General features: G+C 48.4%; 1 protein-coding gene across 8 annotated transcripts in view; it reads left to right on the top strand.

Moving 5' to 3' along the window:
• The window catches only part of ARHGAP32 (Rho GTPase activating protein 32), a 274,980-nt gene that overhangs the window by 162,797 nt on the left and 92,046 nt on the right, over positions 1 to 20,137 (top strand). For all 8 annotated transcript variants that reach the window (XM_054086884.1, XM_054086883.1, XM_054086888.1 and 5 more), the window contains one exon: positions 2,889 to 2,975. In XM_054086884.1, coding sequence (XP_053942859.1) covers positions 2,889 to 2,975 — 87 coding nt within the window. The remainder of the gene's footprint in view (positions 1 to 2,888; positions 2,976 to 20,137) is intronic.

The following is a 20,137-nucleotide window of genomic DNA, read 5'->3' as shown; positions in this document are numbered from 1 at the left end:
GACCTTACATTTGGCCTTGTTGAACCTCATGAGGTTCTCACAGCCCCTTCTCCAGCCTGTCCAGGTCCATCTGGATGAAATTCCATCCTTCCGGTGTGGCAACTACACCACTCAGCTTAGTGTCATCTTCAGAGTTGTTGAGGGTGCACTCAATCTCGCTGTCAATATCATGATGCTAGATGGTCTTTAAGATCCCTTCCAACCTGAGCTAATCTATTCTACCTGGCAAATGGGGAAAACATCTCCAGCTGTTTATTGGCTTTCCGTTACTTCATGCTTTGGTATGGATTTTTGTTTGACTGTTACTTTTATAGGTGGAACAGGAGGCTGTCCAGAAGTCTCTGTGTGTGTCAGTGTGCTGAGAAGGTGGTGCAGAAGGAGCTGCAGTGGTGGTCGAGGGAGCCAGTACAGGGGTTCCCTGGAGATGTGAATTGTGATGGAGTGAGGGAGGTGACACGGGGTGGGCTTCAGCTGCAAGAGCTTGCACGTGTGTCCTCCTGGTTCTGTGAAGAGCATCCTCAGTGGAGGCTCTTGGATCTCCCCAGTTAGGTACCGGTTTTTAAACTGCTCCGTGCTGTTGTGGAGCAAGTGCAGACTTCATTTCTGATACAAGTCCTTCTGTGTAGAGTTTGTATTTGCTCACCAAAAAGAACAGCCATGAAGCAGGAAAGATGTTATTCATATAACCAGCAAGAGCATGGTAAGCATTTGCATGTGCTCTCTCTCTCTTCCTCGGAATACATTTAATGCTGTAAAAATATAACAAATTATGGAAATCTCAAGAGTTTCTTTGGTGCAGAAATCTTGTTAATTATCTGCAATCCTGTATACAACTATCAGAAAAGAAATTAGTATTCATGTAGTTATGTCTGGTGCAGGAAGAGTGCTGAATCTGTGTGCTCTGCAACTGCCTTACAAAGAGGGAAGAGGAGAGAGACACTGGCAAAATGCAAAGTTCCGTTCGCTCTGGGTACCGGTGGTCATTTATATGCAAGCAAATTCTGCCTTGCATCTCCCCCTTCCTCGCGAGGTGCCTGTCTCTGATCATGGCCTTCTGATTTTCTCTTGCTTACATTCATGAAAATACAGCAATTTGTGATTTTTCTCCTCACTCTTATATTCCTTTCTGCTTTCAGTTGTCGTGGACTTCTGTTGGTCTAAGCTAATTTATGATTTTTTTACAGACTTAAATTTTCCCATACACGTTTTCCAAGAGAGAAAGTGTTGTTTACCTTGGTGTAAAAAGGCTTGAACTCCGCTTCAGTTCTTTCTGGTTTTAAGTTGGTATAACTTTTGCTTAAGAAAGAAAGCAAATAACTCTTGTGGCGAGTGTGGGAGTGATTTCCATGTGCAAGTCAGTGCCCATCGTATAAGGAGTGTGGAGAGACTGAATCCCTCATCCCAGCAATGTGCGCTCAAAGGCCAGAAACTATCTGTGTCCCGGGCTGCATCCAAAGCAGCATGGCCAGCAGGGAGAGGGAGGGGATTCTGCCCCTCTCTTCCTCTCTTGGGAGACCTCAGCTGGAGGATTGTGTCCAGTTCTGGAATCTTCAACGTCAGAAGGAGATGGAGCTGTTGGAATGGGTCCAGAGGAGGCTACAAAGATGATCTGAGGGCTGGAGCACCTTCCACAGGAGGACAGGCTGAGAGAGTTGGGGTTGTTCAGCCTGGAGAAGAGAAGGCTCAGAGGAGACCTAAAAGCAACCTTCCAGTGCCTGAAGGGGCTACAGGAAAGCTGGAGAGGGGCTGTTCACAAAGGCCTGTGGGGATAGGACGAGGGGAAACGGGTATAAACTGGAAAGGGTCAGATTTAGGCTCGACTTATGGAAGAATTTCTTCACCGTGAGAGTAGGGACACACTGGCCCAGGCTGCCCAGAGCAGTGGTGGCTGCCCCATCCCTGGAGGGGTTCCAGGCCAGGTTGGATGGGTCTTGGAGCCCCTGATCCAGTGGGAGGTGTCCCTGCCCATGGCAGGGGGTGGAACTGGATGGGCTTTAATGTCCCTTCCAACCCAAACTATTCTATAATTCTATGATCTCATACCGCACACCTGCAAGAGGGGGTCCATGGTTTTTTTGTTCCCAGGACTCTGGATAAGGATCTTTCTTTCATTTATAAAACAACTTTTGGGAAGACAGTTCCTTTTTTTATTTGCTTTGCAATCTTAATTTGTTTATGATCACTTGGTCATTTCTGTTTTCAGAGAAGATGGTTCAACATAAGCTGCTTGAAGTGCAGGTACCAAGACTAGTGGGAGTAGCAGGACTAGTTGTCAGACTAGTCATGGCAGGAGTGACATGGTTAACTCTCTCGCCACTGCTTTGAAAAAGGCACATTGTGACGTTGTGTTTAATGACTGTGCACATGATGAATGGTCCATAAAGCTCTCTGTTGCGGTGCATTTCCTGACGACACTGAAATTAGAAGATGTGTTTTATTATCTAGTGTCTGCCTGAAAGTATGAACTAAAAATGAATAAAGCTGGGGGGGAATCACTTCTCTGATACATGAATATTTATAGAGATATTTTCATTGAACAATTAAATTTGGAGATCTCTAAGCTGGAGTTTTGATCCCAGCCTTGAACAGTTTGTCTTCCTATGACTGTTCTATTTTCCAACCTTGTTTTTAATTTTAAGCTGTCAGGTGAGATGCCAAAACCCGATGGCACACGAGGGGCTGTGGAAGCCGTGAATGCTGAATGTTTTTTATCTGGGAACTCCAGACAAACAAGTGCTTCCCCGATTCCCCGATGCCCAGCGTGTCTGGAGCAAGTTGATGTGAATGTTGTGCCTCGTGCATTATTACATGCCTGGCTTGTCCCTGCTCACTGACCTCCTCTTTTTCTCTCTCCCTTCTCTCCACCCCTCCCCGCTCCCTTGGTGTAGCTTTCGCTCCCGGAGGAACAGAATGAAATAACGAGGAACGGCTGTGAATCCAAGGAACTGGTCTACCTTGTACAGATCTCCTGTCAGGTAAATAAGCCATATTTTCTCCCCCTCCTCCTTTCGCGGTCAATGTTGCATTGGGTTTGGCCACACAGCCTCCTGATATTCCGACACGACACTTTCCTGCGGGGTTTCCACTTCCTCGCTCGCTCGGTGCTCACAGGGATGTCTGCGGTCCTGCGGGCAGCTGGTTTTTGGAGAGAAAAGAAGCATCGAGGGGAGAAAAGGAGTCTGTTAAGCAGAGAATCCTGGCTGTGGTTTGTGCCGAGCTGCGCAGCGATTAGCCCGGGGCCACCAGCAAGCGTGCTTCCACTCTGGCTGTCAGTGGGGGGAGTGTTCTCTGCCACGCGGACACTCCGGATGCAGCGGCCAAGGAAATACAGGCGGGAGAGCTCTGGCCGGTGTTTGTGTTGTTGGAGGCATGCTGCTGGCAGCCAGGGGATGGGCATTCACCATCTCTTCCCAGTTATGTCCACAGACATCTCATGGAATTCTTTCACTGCCTCTGCTGCTGTGATCAATATGTTTTGAGCAGAGGACTCTGCAACTCTGTGCCACAGATTCACCGGCGGCCGATACAGGGATGGTGACTGTGTCCCATGCCGTGATGGGTTATCGTCTTTTAATGGCTTTTAATCAAGTTGTTGATTGTAGGAGAAGCTGCATTGACAAATTCAGCTGAGAGCTAATGCCTGTCTGGTCATTTTTCTGGGCTTAACATAGCAATTCTTCCATGATTCCAGCCATGGAACAGGTTGCCTGGGGAAGCTGTGGCTGCCCCATCCCTGGAGGGGTTCCAGGCCAGGTTGGATGGGCCTTGGAGCCCCTGATCCAGTGGGAGGTGTCCCTGCCCATGGCAGGGGGTGGGACTGGGTGGGCTTAAAGGTCCCTTCCAACCCAAACTATTCTATGATTCTGTGATTCCGTGATTCATCTCAGCACTTGTGGAGTGTCCGTCTTAGCAGTTTGTGCTGAGCATCGATGGAATCACTGTGGACTCTACCTGATTTTTTAAAGCTCCTTATGTGATTCTACTGACGTTTTCCTGGCACTAAAAGGAAGTGTATGGAATAGGCTCACGAAATTTAGATTGTGTAGGGTAGGGAAGGATTTGCTGTGAAGTCGTACTGGCAGAGTGACGTTAGTACATGCCTGACAGGCTGCGAGTCTGCAGCTCCTCCACCCTGACTCCATACACGCCGATGTAAGGAGTTCTGAGAGGGATGGGCAGCGACATGTCTCGATCTGCTTTGAAGGTGGAACTCGGCAGAATCTGAGCTACAGCTGTGTGTTTAGTGTGATAGAGGCACACAGAGCAGCTCCACCCTGTTGGCATCCCTTAAGGATGCGCGTGTATGTATTAATGTGTAGAGGTACAATAGTGCTCTTGGGAGAGGGAAGAGGCGGCGGGTGAACATCTCGAACCTGCCTGTGCTTGAGCAGTTTGCTAGCACTGTTCTAACACCGCTGTAGCCCGTTTCAGATGAAATAACCACGTTTCAGCAAAGCAAGCCAAGCTAACAAGGAGCACTGCCAGGTTTAACAGTGGACATGTCTGCGTCCCAGCCAAGAACAGTGCGGTGACCAAGAGTTGGAGTTTTCAGGGGGCTTAAGGCAATTGGAGTTCTGATATATTTTGAGTCCTCCTGTTTGGGACTGCACTGGCAGTGCTCAATGCAGAAATGAACCTTCTAGTCTCTCCTGACTGTTCAAGGAGGTCTATAAGAATGCCAATGTACAATAGTTTGGCTTGGAAGGGACCTTAAGGATCATCCAGTTCCACTCCCCTGCGATGGACAGGGACACCTCCCACTGGCTCAGGCTGCCCAAGGCCCATCCAACCTGGCCTTGAACCCCTCCAGGGATGGAGCAGCCACAGCTTCCCTGGGCAACCTGGGCCAGGGTCTCACCACTCTCATGATGAAGAAATTCTTCCTAATGTCCAGTCTAAATCTGCCCCTCTCCAGTTTGTACCCGTTCCCCTCATCCCATCCCCACAAGCCTTTGTGAACAGCCCCTCCCCAGCTTTCTTATAGCCCCCGTCAGGTACTGGAAAGTCGCTATAAGGTCTGCTTGGAGCCTCCTCTTCTTCAGGCTGAACATTCCCAGTTTCTCTCTATCCCTGAAGTATACCACTTCTGATCCTTCTGCCTCCCTTACTGCCATCTCTAAGGGTTAATGGTCACTGCCAGTTAAAAATGGGTCCCTAAACCCTGCAGAAGATGTTTGTGCAGGAACAGCCCCTGGAGTAGCAAATCCGCAGCGCACAGCGTGGCTGCGGCATTGATGAGGCGTGGATTGAACCATCCCCCATCTCCAGCAACCGGTCTGACGCTTCGGGCAGGCTCTCGGGTGCTCTGTAGGGATGTTTCTGAGAGTACAGTGCAGAGATTTGATTTGCACGAGGACAACGTAGTGAGTCCTGTGCCCCAACTGAAGAAGATGCTGCTTTGCAGCGAGTCTTAACTGAGCTGCTCTCCAAAAGACCCAGAGGCTGTGAGCCATGCCCAGCTGCTGAGAAGCATTGTTGTCTTCTTTTTCAGTGCCCTTTGAAGGATGGGCATTGAACCAGTCACCTTTTTCTTTTCTTCTCCTTTTTTCATCTTTTTTCCTCCTTTTTTTCATCTTTTTTCCTCCTTTTTTTTTGTCTTTTTCTTTCCTGCTATTTTTTTTTTTTAAATACACCTTCTGCCTTGCCCCGAGTCTGTGATTCCCCTCTCCTGAGTCCGTGTCCCTGTGTCTCTCATACAAAGCTGAGGAACTTGTGGCATCTGGATCCAATGAATGGAAAGGCCTCGGAGGGAGCTGCACAGCTGAGCATCATTTCTACCGTGGCGATACTTCACCCCTGACATCTCGCGGCCTCTCCTTATGTCCAGGGAAAGATTCCATTCTGTCACGCTTTGGATACCAGCGGTGTCTGGATGGATTTGGCTCTACATTAGGACTGAATGGAAGGTGTGAAATAGCTCATGGAATGATAGTGTGGTGGGGAGAGATTTTGGCAGGATGAATCTCTATAAGGCCAAAAGCATAGAGGGAGGGAGAAAAAAAGACTGTAAAAATTCCACTTTGCTCACTTTTGGGATACGGACTATTGAATCATGGAAGAGTTTGAGTTGGAAGGGATCTTAAAGCCCATCCAGTCCCACCCCCTGCCATGGGCAGGGACACCTCCCACTGGATCAGGGGCTCCAAGCCCCATCCAACCTGGCCTGGAACCCCTCCAGGGATGGGACAGCCACCACTGCTCTGGGCAGCCTGGGACCCCACCCTCACAGGAAAACATTTCTCCCTAAGATCTCATCTCAATCTCCCCTCTTGCAGCTGAAAACCATTCCCCCTCATCCTATCCCTGTCCTCCCCAATCCAGAGCCCCTCCCCAGCTTTCCTGGAGCCCCTTTCAGCACTGGAAGCTGCTCAAAGGTCTCCCCACAGGCTTTTCTTCTGCTGAACAACCCCAACTCTCTCAGCCTGTCCTCGTACAGGAGGTTCTCCAGCCCTTGGATCATCTCCGTGCCCTCCTCTGGACTCGCTCCAACAGCTCCATGTCCTTCCTGTGCTGAGGACTCCAGAACTGGAGACAGGGCTCCAGGTGGGGTCTCCCCAGAGCGGAGCAGAGGGGCAGCATCCCCTCCCTCGCCCTGCTGGTGACGTGCTCCTGGCAGTGGTGTTCATCCTGCTGCAGCAGCTTCAAAATTGCTTTGATTTCTCAGAGAAAACAATTTCTGTTAATTAAAGCTAAACCTATATACGTTTAAATGCTTTAAGATGTTTGTGATTTGTTGCAGAAACAGATAGCATGGGGAAGACCAAGGTTGTTTGGCCATCCTGGCAATTTGAGGTTACAGACCTTCGAGAAATAAGTTGCAAGCCCTGGTTTTGAGGTCAGATGCCTTATGTTGCTGTGCCTTGCCTGGTTTGGGCTGTGCAGATACACTCTGTGTTATCTGGTCCGTGAAAAGACATTTATTTTATCGTTCCATTGTGTAGCAGACAAGAAACTAAAGCTTCTGAAAATTAGACTTTATTAACGCCCTCCTCAGCCTTAGCTGTGTTTGGCAGAGTACGGTTCCTCATTGCCACTAAGGAATTTCTATCGCCGTCTTCCCGGTCTCCCAACTTCAGTGGTGTAAAGAGAATTATTGTTTGATGTCTGTTTTGCAAAACCTTCCCAGATAAGGTTTGAAAAGAGTTTGTTTCGCGGTTGTGTTTGTGAGACGTTTCTGCTGCGAGTCAGTGAATTATGGGCTTTGTGTGAGGTTCAGAGGGGGGTTAAGTCTCTATTCAGCTTTTCTGCTTCTTAGAGACCTCAAAAATTAATCCAGTTTATCAGCTCTTAAGAAGAAATGGGAATTTATATGCAGCTGTTTCAAGTGTTTCAGGAAAGTGGAAAGGTTGGATTCTTCTTTTGATTTCTTTGAACAAATTTAAATATGAAAACTTGAAAATGACGATTGTAGGGCTTTAAATTTTATTGGAAAGAGCTGATGATGAGGAGGTGGTTTGGGGTTTTTTTAGGGCAATGGAAGTGGATTTTCCTTTTTTCCAAGTTTTTCATTCATTTCCAGAAGATTGCTTTCAGGACATGTACAGATACTGCTGTTGGAAGATTGCCATTATGGAAAGAAATGTTAACAAAATCCCTTTCTATGTAAAAAGAAGGGATGTGTGGATGGATGAATGGAAAGAAGACTTTGTTAATCTACAAATGCTTAAAATCTGAGGTTTGAAGCTGAAAGAGGAGGGATTTAGATGAGATATTAGGAAGGAATATCCGCTGTGAGTTTGGGGAGGCCCTGGCCCAGGTTGCCCAGAGCAGTGGTGGCTGCCCCATCCCCGGAGGGGTTCCAGGCCAGGTTGGATGGGGCTTGGAGCCCCTGATCCAGTGGGAGGTGTCCCTGCCCATGACAGGGGGTAGGACTGGATGGGCTTTGAGGTCCCCTCCAACCCAGACCATTCTGTGCTGTGATACTAATTACAGCATGAGATTTGCGGTATTAAAATGCTACAAACGTCAATTTTTTTGTGTGGAATTTTGAGTGGCAAGGAGAGAACAAGAGACCAGTTGTGAAGATGTTCAGGTTCTAAAAGAGACCTTGAACTCCAACCGCCTTTTGTGTTTTACTGTGTGTTTTCACTATCACGGGTGGGTCGCTGGAACAGCAATGAGAGGCACTGGAAACCCGCAGTTTCAGGCTGTGCAAGCCTGAGGGATGTTTAAAACCACCTCGATCTCATGATAGCCCCTCAACCACAGCCTGACTGGTGACCTTGGAACCTTCTTTGTTCCCTGCTTTTAGTGGGATGCTGCCAACGTCCTGCAAAGGAAGCCACTTTCTGCTGTGGCTGAGCTGGATTTCCAAGGCTGTTCTGAGCGCAGGAAGCTTTCCTGGGCCAAGCGTGGCTGCTCGTTTCTCTGCTCCCATTTGCAGACCCCTCGCTGGCAGCCGTTGGAGCCCGGTGGCTTTGTTGTACAGGATGCACAGTGCTGCCCTGTTCCTGGTTTTTTTGTTCAGGGCAGGCACTGCTGTCTGTGCTGAGTTCGTTTTGATTGATAGAATGAGGTCTCGGAGGTGCAAGATGAAGGCATTTACGCAAATGTCTGCCGCTCGTGTCTCCCAGCTCTGCCCTGAAGAGCTTCCAGCTCAGTATCTTCTGTCTCAACACCGGGATGTGCAGAACTCTGAAGGCAACGCCAGTGTTCCACGGCTGGGAGCGTGGTTGCATTAATAAGTGCTTCCAGGGCAGTGGTGAGAATGCCAGGAAAAACTGGGATCCAAGCAGGAAGAACAGACAGGACTCCTCATCCTGGGTGGTTTGAGAGGAGAGGAGAGTGGGATGTGTTTTCAGAGACACAAATGTCTTACTCAGACTATTCTGATGTCCACAGTCCAGTTTACTGCTTCTCTCTGCCTCTCACAGTCCATCCTGAAAGCACAAATCACTTACGGTAGGATTTTTGAGTCAAACGTTCAAAAACCATTTGTATAATTGTTTTTTTTGTCTTAAGGATGTGTTCTTTAATACTTTAATAGTTCGGTCTTGTATGATTGAAGCTCAAACACCTAGAGGACAGTTCCTGAGTAAGGGCTACAAACATCCCTCTTGTGAAAACCTACAGCTCTCTGTACAGATGACGCTGAGGGCCAAATTCTCGCGCGCACACAGAGCATTACTGTGTGTTTTATATATGATGAAAAAGAAAAAAGGATGGAAAAGCTGGTCTCATCTTTGTTGATGGGGTGTGTCTGGGTGGAGCATCCAAGCTGGATCCCACCAAATGCAAAGTCTGTTATCAGAATATGTATTAACTTGGCTCTCCTCTCCCCAGGGCTCGGGGCTGGGTCCAGTCCTGTTCAATATCTTTATCAATGACCTGGATGAATGCATTGAATAATACTCTTGACAAGCTCGCGGGCGCTAAGCTGGATGGAAGTGTTGATCTGCTGGAGGGTAGGGAGCCTCCAAAGGGATCTGAACAGGCTGGGCTGATGGGCTGAGACTGATGGTATGAGGTTTAACAAGGCCAAGTGCTGGGTCCAGCACTTGGGGCACAACAACCCTGTGCAGCGACAGACCAGGGGGAGAGTGGCTGGAGAGCTGCACAGAGGAGAAGGACCTGGGGGTGTTGGTTGACAGCCGACTGACCATGAGCCAGCAGTGTGCCCAGGGGGCCAAGAAGGCCGATGGCATCTTGGCTTGGATCAGAAACGGTGTGACCAGCAGGAACAGGGAGGGGATTCCACCCCTGGACTCAGCACTGGTGAGACCGTACCTCGAATCCTGTGTTCAGCTCTGGGCCCCTCACCACAAGAAGGATGTTGAGGCTCTGGAGCGTGTCCAGAGAAGAGCAACAAAGCTGGTGAGGGGCTGGAGAACGTCTGACGAGGAGCGGCTGAGAGAGCTGGGGGTGTTTAGCCTGGAGAAGAGGAGGCTGAGGGGAGACCTTATTGCTTTCTACAACTGCCTGAAAGGAGGTTGTGGAGAGGAGGGATTTGGGCTCTTCTCCCAAGGGACAGGGGACAGGACGAGGGGGAATGGCTTTAAGCTGCTTGAGAGGAGGTTCAGATTTGACATTAGGAAAAAGTTTTTCACAGTAAGGGTCATTGAGCACTGGCAGGGGCTGCCCGGGGAGTTGGTGGAGTCCCCATCCCTGGAGGTATTTAGAAGATGGGTAGATGGGGTACTGAAGGATATGGTTTAGAGGCAGATAGGAATGGTTGGACTCGATGATCCTGGAGGTCTTTTCCAACCTGGTGATTGTATGGTTCTACTCTTGTTATTTAAAGAGTTAATCTTCTTGTTTAGTTTCTACTAAACAGCAGCAGTTACTCTGTCCTTTTATTGTTTAGTAAATTCAGTGCCTGTTTCAGTCTCCTGCCCTGACCCACGGGTTCTCACCCCCGCCTTCCCCCTGAACTCCCGTGCCCGAGGAGCTGCTGCGTGAGTCCTGCCACAGATGAAAGCCAAATCCACCTGTGGATGGTGAAATACTTGGGTCGAGATCCAGGTGTAGAAGGAGGATGCACAACACTGTGAGGCTTTGCTCTGATTTCATAGCATCTGCTTCTTTGTACAACCTAATATTAGCGAGCAAGCCTTCCATCTTCTTGCTGGTGAGTTGGTACCCAAAACTCCAAAATCAATCGGTCAGATCCTTTTCCTTAATGATTGTTACCCCAACTGATAAATTAATTTATCCTTCAGTATTGTCCTAACATTGTCCGTTCTGAAGAGCTCGGAAAGAATCATAGAGTCATAGAATAGTTTGGTTGGAAGGGACCTTAAAGATCATCCAGTTCCAACCCGGCTGCCATGGGCAGGGACACATCCCACTGGATTAGGCTGCCCAAGGCCCATCCAACCTGGACTGGAGCACCTCCAGGAATGGGACAGCCATAGATTCCCTGGGCAACCTGTTCCAGTGTCTCACCACCTTCACGGTGAAGAAATTCTTCCTTACTGTGATTTAAGGTGCCTTAAAATGCTGGTCACCGTTTTGGCCTTTCCTCCTGTAACGTGTTTTCTGCGCTGCTTTGCTGACACTTGGTACCGCTTGCCTGAAGATGACTGCAACAAAATGTCTCAAGGGCTGGAATTTCCACCATCGGGTTTGCCAGGGAGATTTAGGTGCCTTGAATGAAGATCCCCGCTTTGACACTGAGTATTTATTTGTAAGGACCCAAAAACTTAAAAAACCCTGACCGTAGTCCTTTATGGATTGGATATTTTCAGCCTATCTTTCCAGATGTTAACAGATGTTGAAACCTCAGATCCAAGCATTTCTCCGGTGAGGAGGGCTGGTTTACGTTAGGTAAAAGAAAGCAACTCTGGCCCTTGTTTCCGCCGAGCTAATCCATCACTTGGTGTTCTTTGCTCGAGTGGTTGATCTTGGGTCATACCCTACATGCCCTCTGCTCTCAACAGCAATAAATAAAAATGATGTGACGATAGTAATGTGGATTAATAAAGAATGTATGAAGCTGGCAAGCGGTCTGGGCTGTTTTCAAAGCTCGAGCGATGCCAAAGTCTGCCAAAGTGCAGTGTCTGAAAATCCTGGGTCTGTTCCAGGCTTTCCGAAGGTAAACTGGCATCTAAGGGAAGGGAGAGAAGGTGTTGAATTACATCAGAAGCCTCTAAGAACTGCATAATTAACATCTGTTTCTTGGTAGCTGTTACGACAATACTGAAGGATAAATTAATTTATTAATTGAGGTAATAATCATTAAGAAAAAGGATCTGACTGACTGATTTTGGAGTTTTGGGTACCAAATCACCAGCAAGAAGATGGAAGAGTTGTACCACGTGCTCACTTTGGGCTTTTGCAGTATGTTTGTGCTCTTTGGGACTATGGGATGAAAAGGCTGTCATCTTGTGGGCTGCTCAGGAGGGTGTAATGAATCCAAGGGCAGCACTGAGCTGACCTGCAGCGGCATCCGTGTGTCTCGGGGGTGTTCAGTCCCTCACTGATGGGATTTGTCCTTCACTCCCAGCCACAGAGCGGATTCAGTGCTCTTATGTGGGGAATCTGCCCACTGGTAACAAGAGATGAAAAGTGTAGTTTTTAAGCATTGGTATTTCATTTCTCCTTTCATGGCTCACTCTGGGTTTTTTTCAATCTATTTAACTATGTCTTGTGAAAGAAGCAGAGTCAGCTGGGTTTGTTCTTGCCCTTGGCTCTGGATGCTGGAGATGCAGTCACAAGGCTCTGGCTGTGTGCGGCTTTTGAATTGAATGATTTATTTATTGAAAACACTGCAGAGATGAACACCGTCAAGGACCTGCTTGTGTGAAAGCACATTCCTTCAGCAGGTATAAACTGAGTGCATTTCAAGCTGTCCCGTCAGCAGACCAAAGAGAGAGGCGCGCTGTAACCTTGAGTAGAGAAATGGTCTGGCGAGTTCGTTTGAGGGTGGTATTTACTGAGGAAAGAGGGTATCCAGAAATGATCACCACAAGATAGCAGCCTAGCGGTTCATCAGACTTCCATTGGACTGAGCTGCCGTGCAGTTATTTGTGGAAGGGGGCGGGAAGTGATGTACTGCAACCGCCCCTTCTCTGTGCCCTTCAGACGTTCCTTTGTGATGGACCCTACCTGGGGAAACGAATGGTCATGGTAGTCCTGGTCTAGGCAGGGATGATGAGCAAGAGTGTTCCCTGTTGGAATGGGTCCAGAGGAGGCTACAAAAATGATCCGAGGGCTGGAGCACCTTCCATAGGAGAATGGGCTGAGAGAGTTGGGGTTGTTCAGCCTGGAGAAGAGAAGGCTCCAGGGAGACCTTATAGTGACCTCCTCAGTACCTGAAGGGGCTACAGGAAAGCTGGAGAGGGGCTGTTCATAAAGGCTTGTGGGGATGGGATGAGGGGGAATGGGTATAAACTGGAGAGGGGCAGATTTAGACTGGACATATGGAAGAATTTCTTCTCTATGAGAGTGGGGAGGCCCTGGCCCAGGTTGCCCAGAGCAGTGGTGGCTGCCCCATCCCTGGAGGGGTTCCAGGCCAGGTTGGGTGGGTCTTGGAGCCCCTGATCCAGTGGGAAGTGTCCCTGCCCATGGCAGGGGGTGGAACTGGATGATCTTTAATGTCCCTTCCAACCCAAACTATTCTATGATTCTGTGATTCTAAGAGGGAAAATTGTTTCTCAGAATAAAATGCAATATCACACGAATGCGCTGCTGTGAAAGTTGTTTTTAAGCAACAGAAGCTTTTACAATGGTGTGGTGGTTTGTTAACGTTGTGTCCTTTGGGCGTTTTGCCTTCAGAAAGCAAGCTCTGAATTAGAGACATCAATCTACTGGTTTCCAAATTGTCGTCTCCTTAGCTCTGAAGCAAGAGTGAAAATCACTGTTGAAATCCAAGCGGACAGGATAGCCATTATGGTTTCTTTCTGTAAGTAATGCATTTTGGCAGGGCTGCTGATCGTTGTGTGGTGCTTTGTAGGCAAGGCTGGGCCCGGCCACAAATTGAAGAGGACAGTTGCCTTGATTCTGAAGAGACACTGAATCCTGCTCTGTAACCAAGCAAGTGTAAATGCAGCGCAGAGAAGCAGTTTGTCTACAATTTTACTTGTTTTACAACTTCTCCATGAGCTGCGCTTGGTTCAAACCCAAAAGAAGAGAAGGATTGTGGTGGATGTTCCTGTTTTTCTTAGCTGCCTTGATGTTTATTCCTTATAGAGGAGTTTGACATGCGTTCATTTGTAATAGCGATATTACAGTGCTCATTTGCTTGGGAAAGTCAGGACAAAGAGTCCAAAGTAGTTAACATCCTACACGGGCTGCAAAGTTGCTTTGATCCATGAATAATGTTGCTTTGATCTACGAATAATGTTAGATGTTGGGTGGCTGAGCGAGCGTGTGGAGAGGGAGAAGGTACATGGTGGTGATGCCTCAAACATGAAGCATGTTGATAGATTTCATAGGTCGTGGAGGAGCAGCTGCACTTCCAAACAGGAGTAATTTGACATAAAACGTGGGCTTTATTGAACAACTTATAGGACAAGCAGGTTAGTAGAGAGTATTAAAATAACAAGAGGTGCTTTGCCCAGTTGGATTGATAACTGTGTGTTATATTAAATATAAGGTTTGTTTTAGAGGAATCAGTGACAGAATACTTGGAGGGAATAAGAGTTAAGTTGTTCCTTAGATCTTTATATTCATTAGGGCTTTCCCAGATTTACAGAGCAGATTTGTGCCCCGAGTTTGTTACAAACACCTACGCAGGTGTTCTTCGTCTCTGTGTGTGTGTGACCCGCGATAAACCGACCCAGTCCAGCAGGCACCCAGGTCCGATTTGTTGGGCAAGAGTTACACTTGAAGCGTGAAACATCTCAGAATCCGTTCATCGTGGACGTGCTGTGAATTCTTTGTTTCCTTGGCAGGGCTGGTGGCCTCCAGACTGGAAAGCTGTGAACGTGTGGACAGGCTGCGGGATGGAGACGCGAAGCACAGTTGTGAACTGATGTTGTTAAGGGGCTGTAGGGCAAGTTTGCAATCAAGGCTCAGGCTTTGGCAGATCAGAAGGAACTGACTTTCTCTAATGATGCATTTTTTTAACTGAGCAGTGGGTTTAAAATATGGTATTTATTTCAAACTTTGGGGTTTACCTCTTTGGGGATATTAGATATTAAAGATGGTCTGTCTTAAATGTTTCATCTCCGGGCTCTTGGCACTGCTTTTCAGTGTTTCTTCTCAAAACTGATCTAAGCAGCTGCCATAAAAGCAGCTATTTTTTTCCATTTTGGCTCCTGTTCTGTTAACAAAACGTCTCCAAAGCTGCTTCTGCTTCTTGTGCTTTCTAAATAATGTTTCATCCTTCTATCCTCTTTCCATGACTCTTGGTCATCTGCATCTTTAACAAACCTTTCTCCTTGAGTGGTCATGTCTTCTATCTCTCTAACCTAAGGGGCGGGCGTAGAGAGTTCTCTCTGGTGCAGAATCCTAGAACGGTTTGGATCAAAAAGGACCTCAAAGCCCATCCAGTTCCAACCCCTTGCCATCAGCAGAGACACTTTCCACTGGATTGGGGCGTTCAGAGCCTCTTAGAGGTCTTTTCCAATCTTAGCGATTCTGTGATTCTATGACAACAGTTTATTCTGAGTGCTGTGACAGCCGTAACGGGGCTTAGGGAGCTTTACCAGACCGAGTTTCTTGGGTCTAGACCTACAAAATCTCTTCTCCCTGGCTGGTAGCTTTAACAAACTCTTTCTTCTGTGCTGTGGGTACAAAATAATTACAAAGCTCAGCTGTGTCCTTCAGTGCTGTGCCCAGGAGATGAGTTAGGAGCACAGATCTGTATCTGGGAGCCGCTGTCGCAGCTAACCTCGGGCCAGGCAGTTTGGAAGTTCTCTTTGGTTTGTTTTACTAACCTGGGGCAAGTAATTTTCAAAGGGTTTGTTGTTTGGCTTACTTTAAAGGCCAGGGGCTTGCTTGCTTTGATGAGACATTATTTGTTCTCAGTGGTTTAGCGCGGAGCAGATGACAGCACCTCTGGGGCACAGGGCGGGTGGTGCCGTACTTAAATGCGCAACGTCCATATCCTTATTTGCAAATACAGATACCTTCACTCATTGCCCTGCCACATGTAGGATGGGAGCATTTTTGCTCCTGTTACTTAATGGTCTGTTTATCAGTGGCTTTTAAGGGTTTCCTTTATGGTTGTCAGCTCTTGGAGGGCCATTCCTTGAATTTTCCGAGGTGCAGCAAAGCAGCCCCCGTGCTGGCTGCTCTCCCCTCACCCCGTGTCTCTCCATGAACTGCTGCTCCTGCGGTGTGATTTTATAAAGAAAGGGTTGATAATGAATTATTTAAATTACAGCATGTCAGGAGTGCAGGGAATTTCATTCACATGTGGAAGGTTGTAAATCCTGTTTCAGGTTTATTAAGTGTCAGCGAAAGGCTGGGAGAGAGAATGAAAGAATACTGTAGGTTGGAAGGAACTCAAAGATCATCCAGTTCCACCCCCTGCCATGGGCAGGGACACCTTCCACTGGATCAGGTGCTCCAAGACCCATCCAACCTGGCCTGGAACCCCTCCAGGGATGGGGCAGCCACCACTGCTCTGGGCAACCTGGGCCAGAGTCTCACCACTCTCATCATAAAGAAATTCCTCCTTATGTCCAGTCTAAATCTGCCCCTCTCCAGTTTATCCCCATTGCCCCTCATCCTATCCCCACAAGCCTTTGTGAACAGCCCCTCCCCAGCTTTCCTGTAGCCCTCTCAGGTACTGGAAGGTCACTATAAGGTCTTCTCAGAGCCTTCTCTTCTCCAGGCTGAACAACCCCAACTCTCTCAGCCTGTCCTCCTATGGGAGGTGCTCCAGTCCTCAGATCATCTTTGTAGCCTCCTCTGGGCCCATTCCAACAGCTCCATCTCCTTCTTGTGTTGAGGATTCCAGAAATGGACACAATCCTCCAGATGAGGTCTCACAAGAGACGAACAGAGGGGCAGAATCCCCTCCCTCCCTGCTGGCCACACTGCTTTGGATGCAGCCCAGGATACGTTTAGTTTCTGGGCTGTGGTGCTCATTGCCGGCTCATGTCGAGCTTCTCATCAGTCAGCGCCCCAAGTCCTTCTCCTCAGGGCTGCTCTCCATCACATCACCGCCCCATCCTGTATTGAAATGGGGGATTGCCCCGACCCACGTGCTGTACACACGGTGTGTTGGTGTTGGGTCATCGTAGCGTGTCCCATTGTCTCTGTGCCATGGTTTCTCTGTGTCTGTACAAGCCAAATGACAACCGAATATTCACCTCCTGTTGGGATGCTCTGGTGCAGCTGCTCCTCTGAGGGACTGAGAAACCACCAAAGGGTCATGGCATCCAGAAAGTCGCATGTGCCTGATCATGGAGATTTTCCAAAGTCAGCAGGAATAAAACTGCTGTTGTTTAGACCAGGTCCCGGGCAGCCTTGGAAATCCATGTGTGGTTTTTGTGTTCCTATCTGTAATTGGAATCAGGGAGCACAAGGAAGTATAATTTCAGGGGGAGAAAAGCTGCCATGGTTTCCATTAAAGCCTCTTTTTTCTTGCGGATCGCAATTAATTGATAATAAATGGATAATTAAGGCTGAAAGGAATTAATTTGTTCCATGGAATAGTATTATTAAGGATTCATGACAAATACACCACACTTTCTCCTGTGCCTTCTGCCTCTTGTAGTCTATCCGTACATGTATTCCCTTCATCTCGCAGTAGTTGGTCCCTCAGGTGTCCAGTGTTTCTAGGTGGAGCATGGAAGTTTTAGCGTTTCCATTATTCTCCCCTTACTTAAAGCTCCTTCCTCTCCATATTTTGTTTTCTAGGACGAGGGGGAATGATTTTAAGCTGAAAGAGAGGAGATGGAGATGAGATCTCAGGAAGAAATGTTTTCCTGTGAGGGTGGGGAGGCCCTGGCCCAGGGTGCCCAGAGCAGTGGTGGCTGCCCCATCCCTGGAGGGGTTCCAGGCCAGGTTGGATGGGGCTTGGAGCCCCTGATCCAGTGGGAGGTATCCCTGCCCATGGCAAGGGTGGAACTGGATAGCCTTTGAGGTCCATTCCAACCCAAACTATCCCGTGATTCTATTCCATGATTCCAACCCAAACTATCCAATGAGTCTATGATGCCTGACAGCAGACTGGGTATCCCACAGCAAGCTCTTGATGCTATCTTCTCAGCCAGGTCAGCTCCAGAAGCGAGCAGTCATCGTTTTGAGGTAGCTGTTACTGTGCTGTGCGCTCGTTGCTGCCCACCTTTGGCCGAAAGGGTTGTGGGATCAAGTGCTAATGGTTGAGTATAACGTACGCATTCCCCGGTGGGGCTAAGCTAGTGCGAATGTCTTCCTGCTTTAGGAAGATCCATAGTGTGAGTGTTCCTTCCCCCGTGGTGTGAGGAGGGAAGGAACAAACTCCTCTTGAAGCATAGTGCCAGGAGCAGTGAAAGTGAGCATTCGTCCGTGGCCGTTGAGCTGGCCAAGATGCCTTACGCTTTCACTCCGAAATAAAGCAGCTTTGTGTTGCCTCAGGGCAAACTCCCTTTAATTTTTAACGATTTATCGTTTCACAGACTGGAGAAGTGGGGCCGTGAGAACCTCATGAGGTTCAACAAGGCCAAGTGTAAGGTCCTGCACCTGGGTCGGGGCAATCCCCATTTTCAGTACACGATGGGGGATGATGTGATTGAGAGCAGCCCTGAGGAGAAGGACTTGGGGTGCTGGGGATGAGAAGCTTGACATGAGCCGGCAATAAGCGCTCGCAGCCCAAAAGCCAACTGTGTCCTGGGCTGCACCAATAGAAGCATGGCCAGCAGGGAGGGGATTCTGCCCCTCTGTTCCTCTCTTGGGAGACCTTATCTGGAGTGTTGTGTCCAGTTCTGGAATCCTCAATGTCAGAAGGAGATGGAGCTGTTGGAACAGGTCCAGAGGAGGCTACAAAGCTGATCGGGGGGACTGGAGCACCTTCCACACGAGGACAGGCTGAGAGAGTTGGGGTTGTTCAGCCTGGAGAAGAGAAGGCTCCAAGGAGATCTTATAGAGACCTTCCAGTACCTGAAGGGGCTACAGGAAAGCTGGGGAGGGGCTGTTCACAAAGGTGATAGGATGAGGGGGAACGGGTACAAATTGGAGAGGGGCAAATTTAGACTGGACGTTAGGATGAATTTCTTTATGATGAGAGTGGTGAGACACTGGCCCAGGTTGTCCAGAGCAGTGGTGGCTGCCCCATCCCTGGAGGTGTCCAAGGCCAGGTTGGATGGGCCTTGGGCAGCCTGATCCAGTGGGATGTCCCTGCCCATGGCAGGGGAGTTGGATTGGGATGATCTTTAAGATCGTTTTGAACCCAAACTATATGATTCTATAATTTCCTTATGTTGAAATTATACCTGAGAAGACATGGAATCATCTGGGACATTTTGGTAAACAGGGTTAAGCCACCTATGGCAGCAGCCAGAAACGCTTCCTGGGTGGGCTCCAGGGGATGGATTTTATCAGCCTTGGATTTGGTTAAGACTGAATTTCTAAGCCATTTTCCAGTGCACCTTGTAATAGAAAAAGGGCTGGAGGGTCATGCTGGAATAACATACAGATCCCAAATAGCTGTACAAGTCAGAGTTAAACTCTGCTGGTGGATGCTGGCGTTTTTCCAGCTATTTAATGTGAGTATTTTCTTACTGTAGGGTCAAACTGCAGTGACTTTTGCCGCATACTTTCATCTCTTTTTCTGGTCTTGATTTGCAATGTGGGCTGCTACGGTTCATGAGAGCATCCGTGTGATTTCTCTCAGGAAATAAGCATTTGAACCAGAAAAGAAAGGTCTGTCGCTGCCTTCAAGTAAATAAATATTAGGTGCCAGAGAGCAAACAGACTCGGGCGGTGGGGCAGGAAGGTTGTGTGGGCTGGAACTCAGTAGCACCCTGGCTGGTGTGAAGGAGTCCTGTGTGCACGGATGTTGCTGGAAACATCGTCTTATTCTGACGTAGGGAGGAGATCTGCAAATCTTTGGTAATAAAAAGTGGGTGTATCTGTTTTGTAAATGGATTGTATCACCAGTATCGACAACAGATGAACTCCTTCTGTGCTTGCTGGATGCCTCCGAGCAAACCATTGACTGTTCAGTACACAGCAGAGAAGGAATTGCTTCTTGCTGGATCCCAAGGGAAAACAGTTCAATCTATATAAAAACATGCCTTTATGGCACTGGCCTTGAGCTTCTGGGAGCCCCTCTTAGAAAGAAGTAAGGGTTTTGCAGCAGGCAGTCGAAGGCTTTAAGAGATGATGGAGCAAAGCTGGGTTTGTGTAACTATGGCAATGTGAACGCAAAGGATGCTTTAAAATCCCCCTCTTCTTAAATTTGCTTTTCCAAGTCCAGCAGTCACCACGCAGTGCTGCGGTGAGTAATGGCTGTTAGTAACGAAGGAAACCATCACTGAGCTGCGGTGGTGGTGCTGTGGGGTGACCTGGGAGGAAAGGAAGCAGATAGCGATGCTGCTGTTCACGCCGAGTGTCCCCAGAGGAGCTGGGCTTAGGAAGTATGGAAACCTCTCCTGGCTGTGGCTGCGGGTCACCTCCTTACGCCATCGACCAACAGAGCTGAAAATATTGCCGAGGAGCCACGCTGCTGAATTCTCGTCCCTCTGAATCTTGTGTGATGCGATGTGAAGCCTGGGTCGCTCCGTATCATCTGTGATCTCGGTGTAAGGAAGGTTCAAATCTC

The sequence above is a fragment of the Cuculus canorus genome, chromosome 23 (genome assembly GCF_017976375.1).
Source record: "Cuculus canorus isolate bCucCan1 chromosome 23, bCucCan1.pri, whole genome shotgun sequence".
In the NCBI taxonomy this organism is placed as follows: Eukaryota; Metazoa; Chordata; class Aves; order Cuculiformes; family Cuculidae; genus Cuculus; species Cuculus canorus.
The sequence above is the reverse complement of the archived record's forward strand: the minus strand, read 5'-3'. Positions and strand labels throughout refer to the sequence as shown.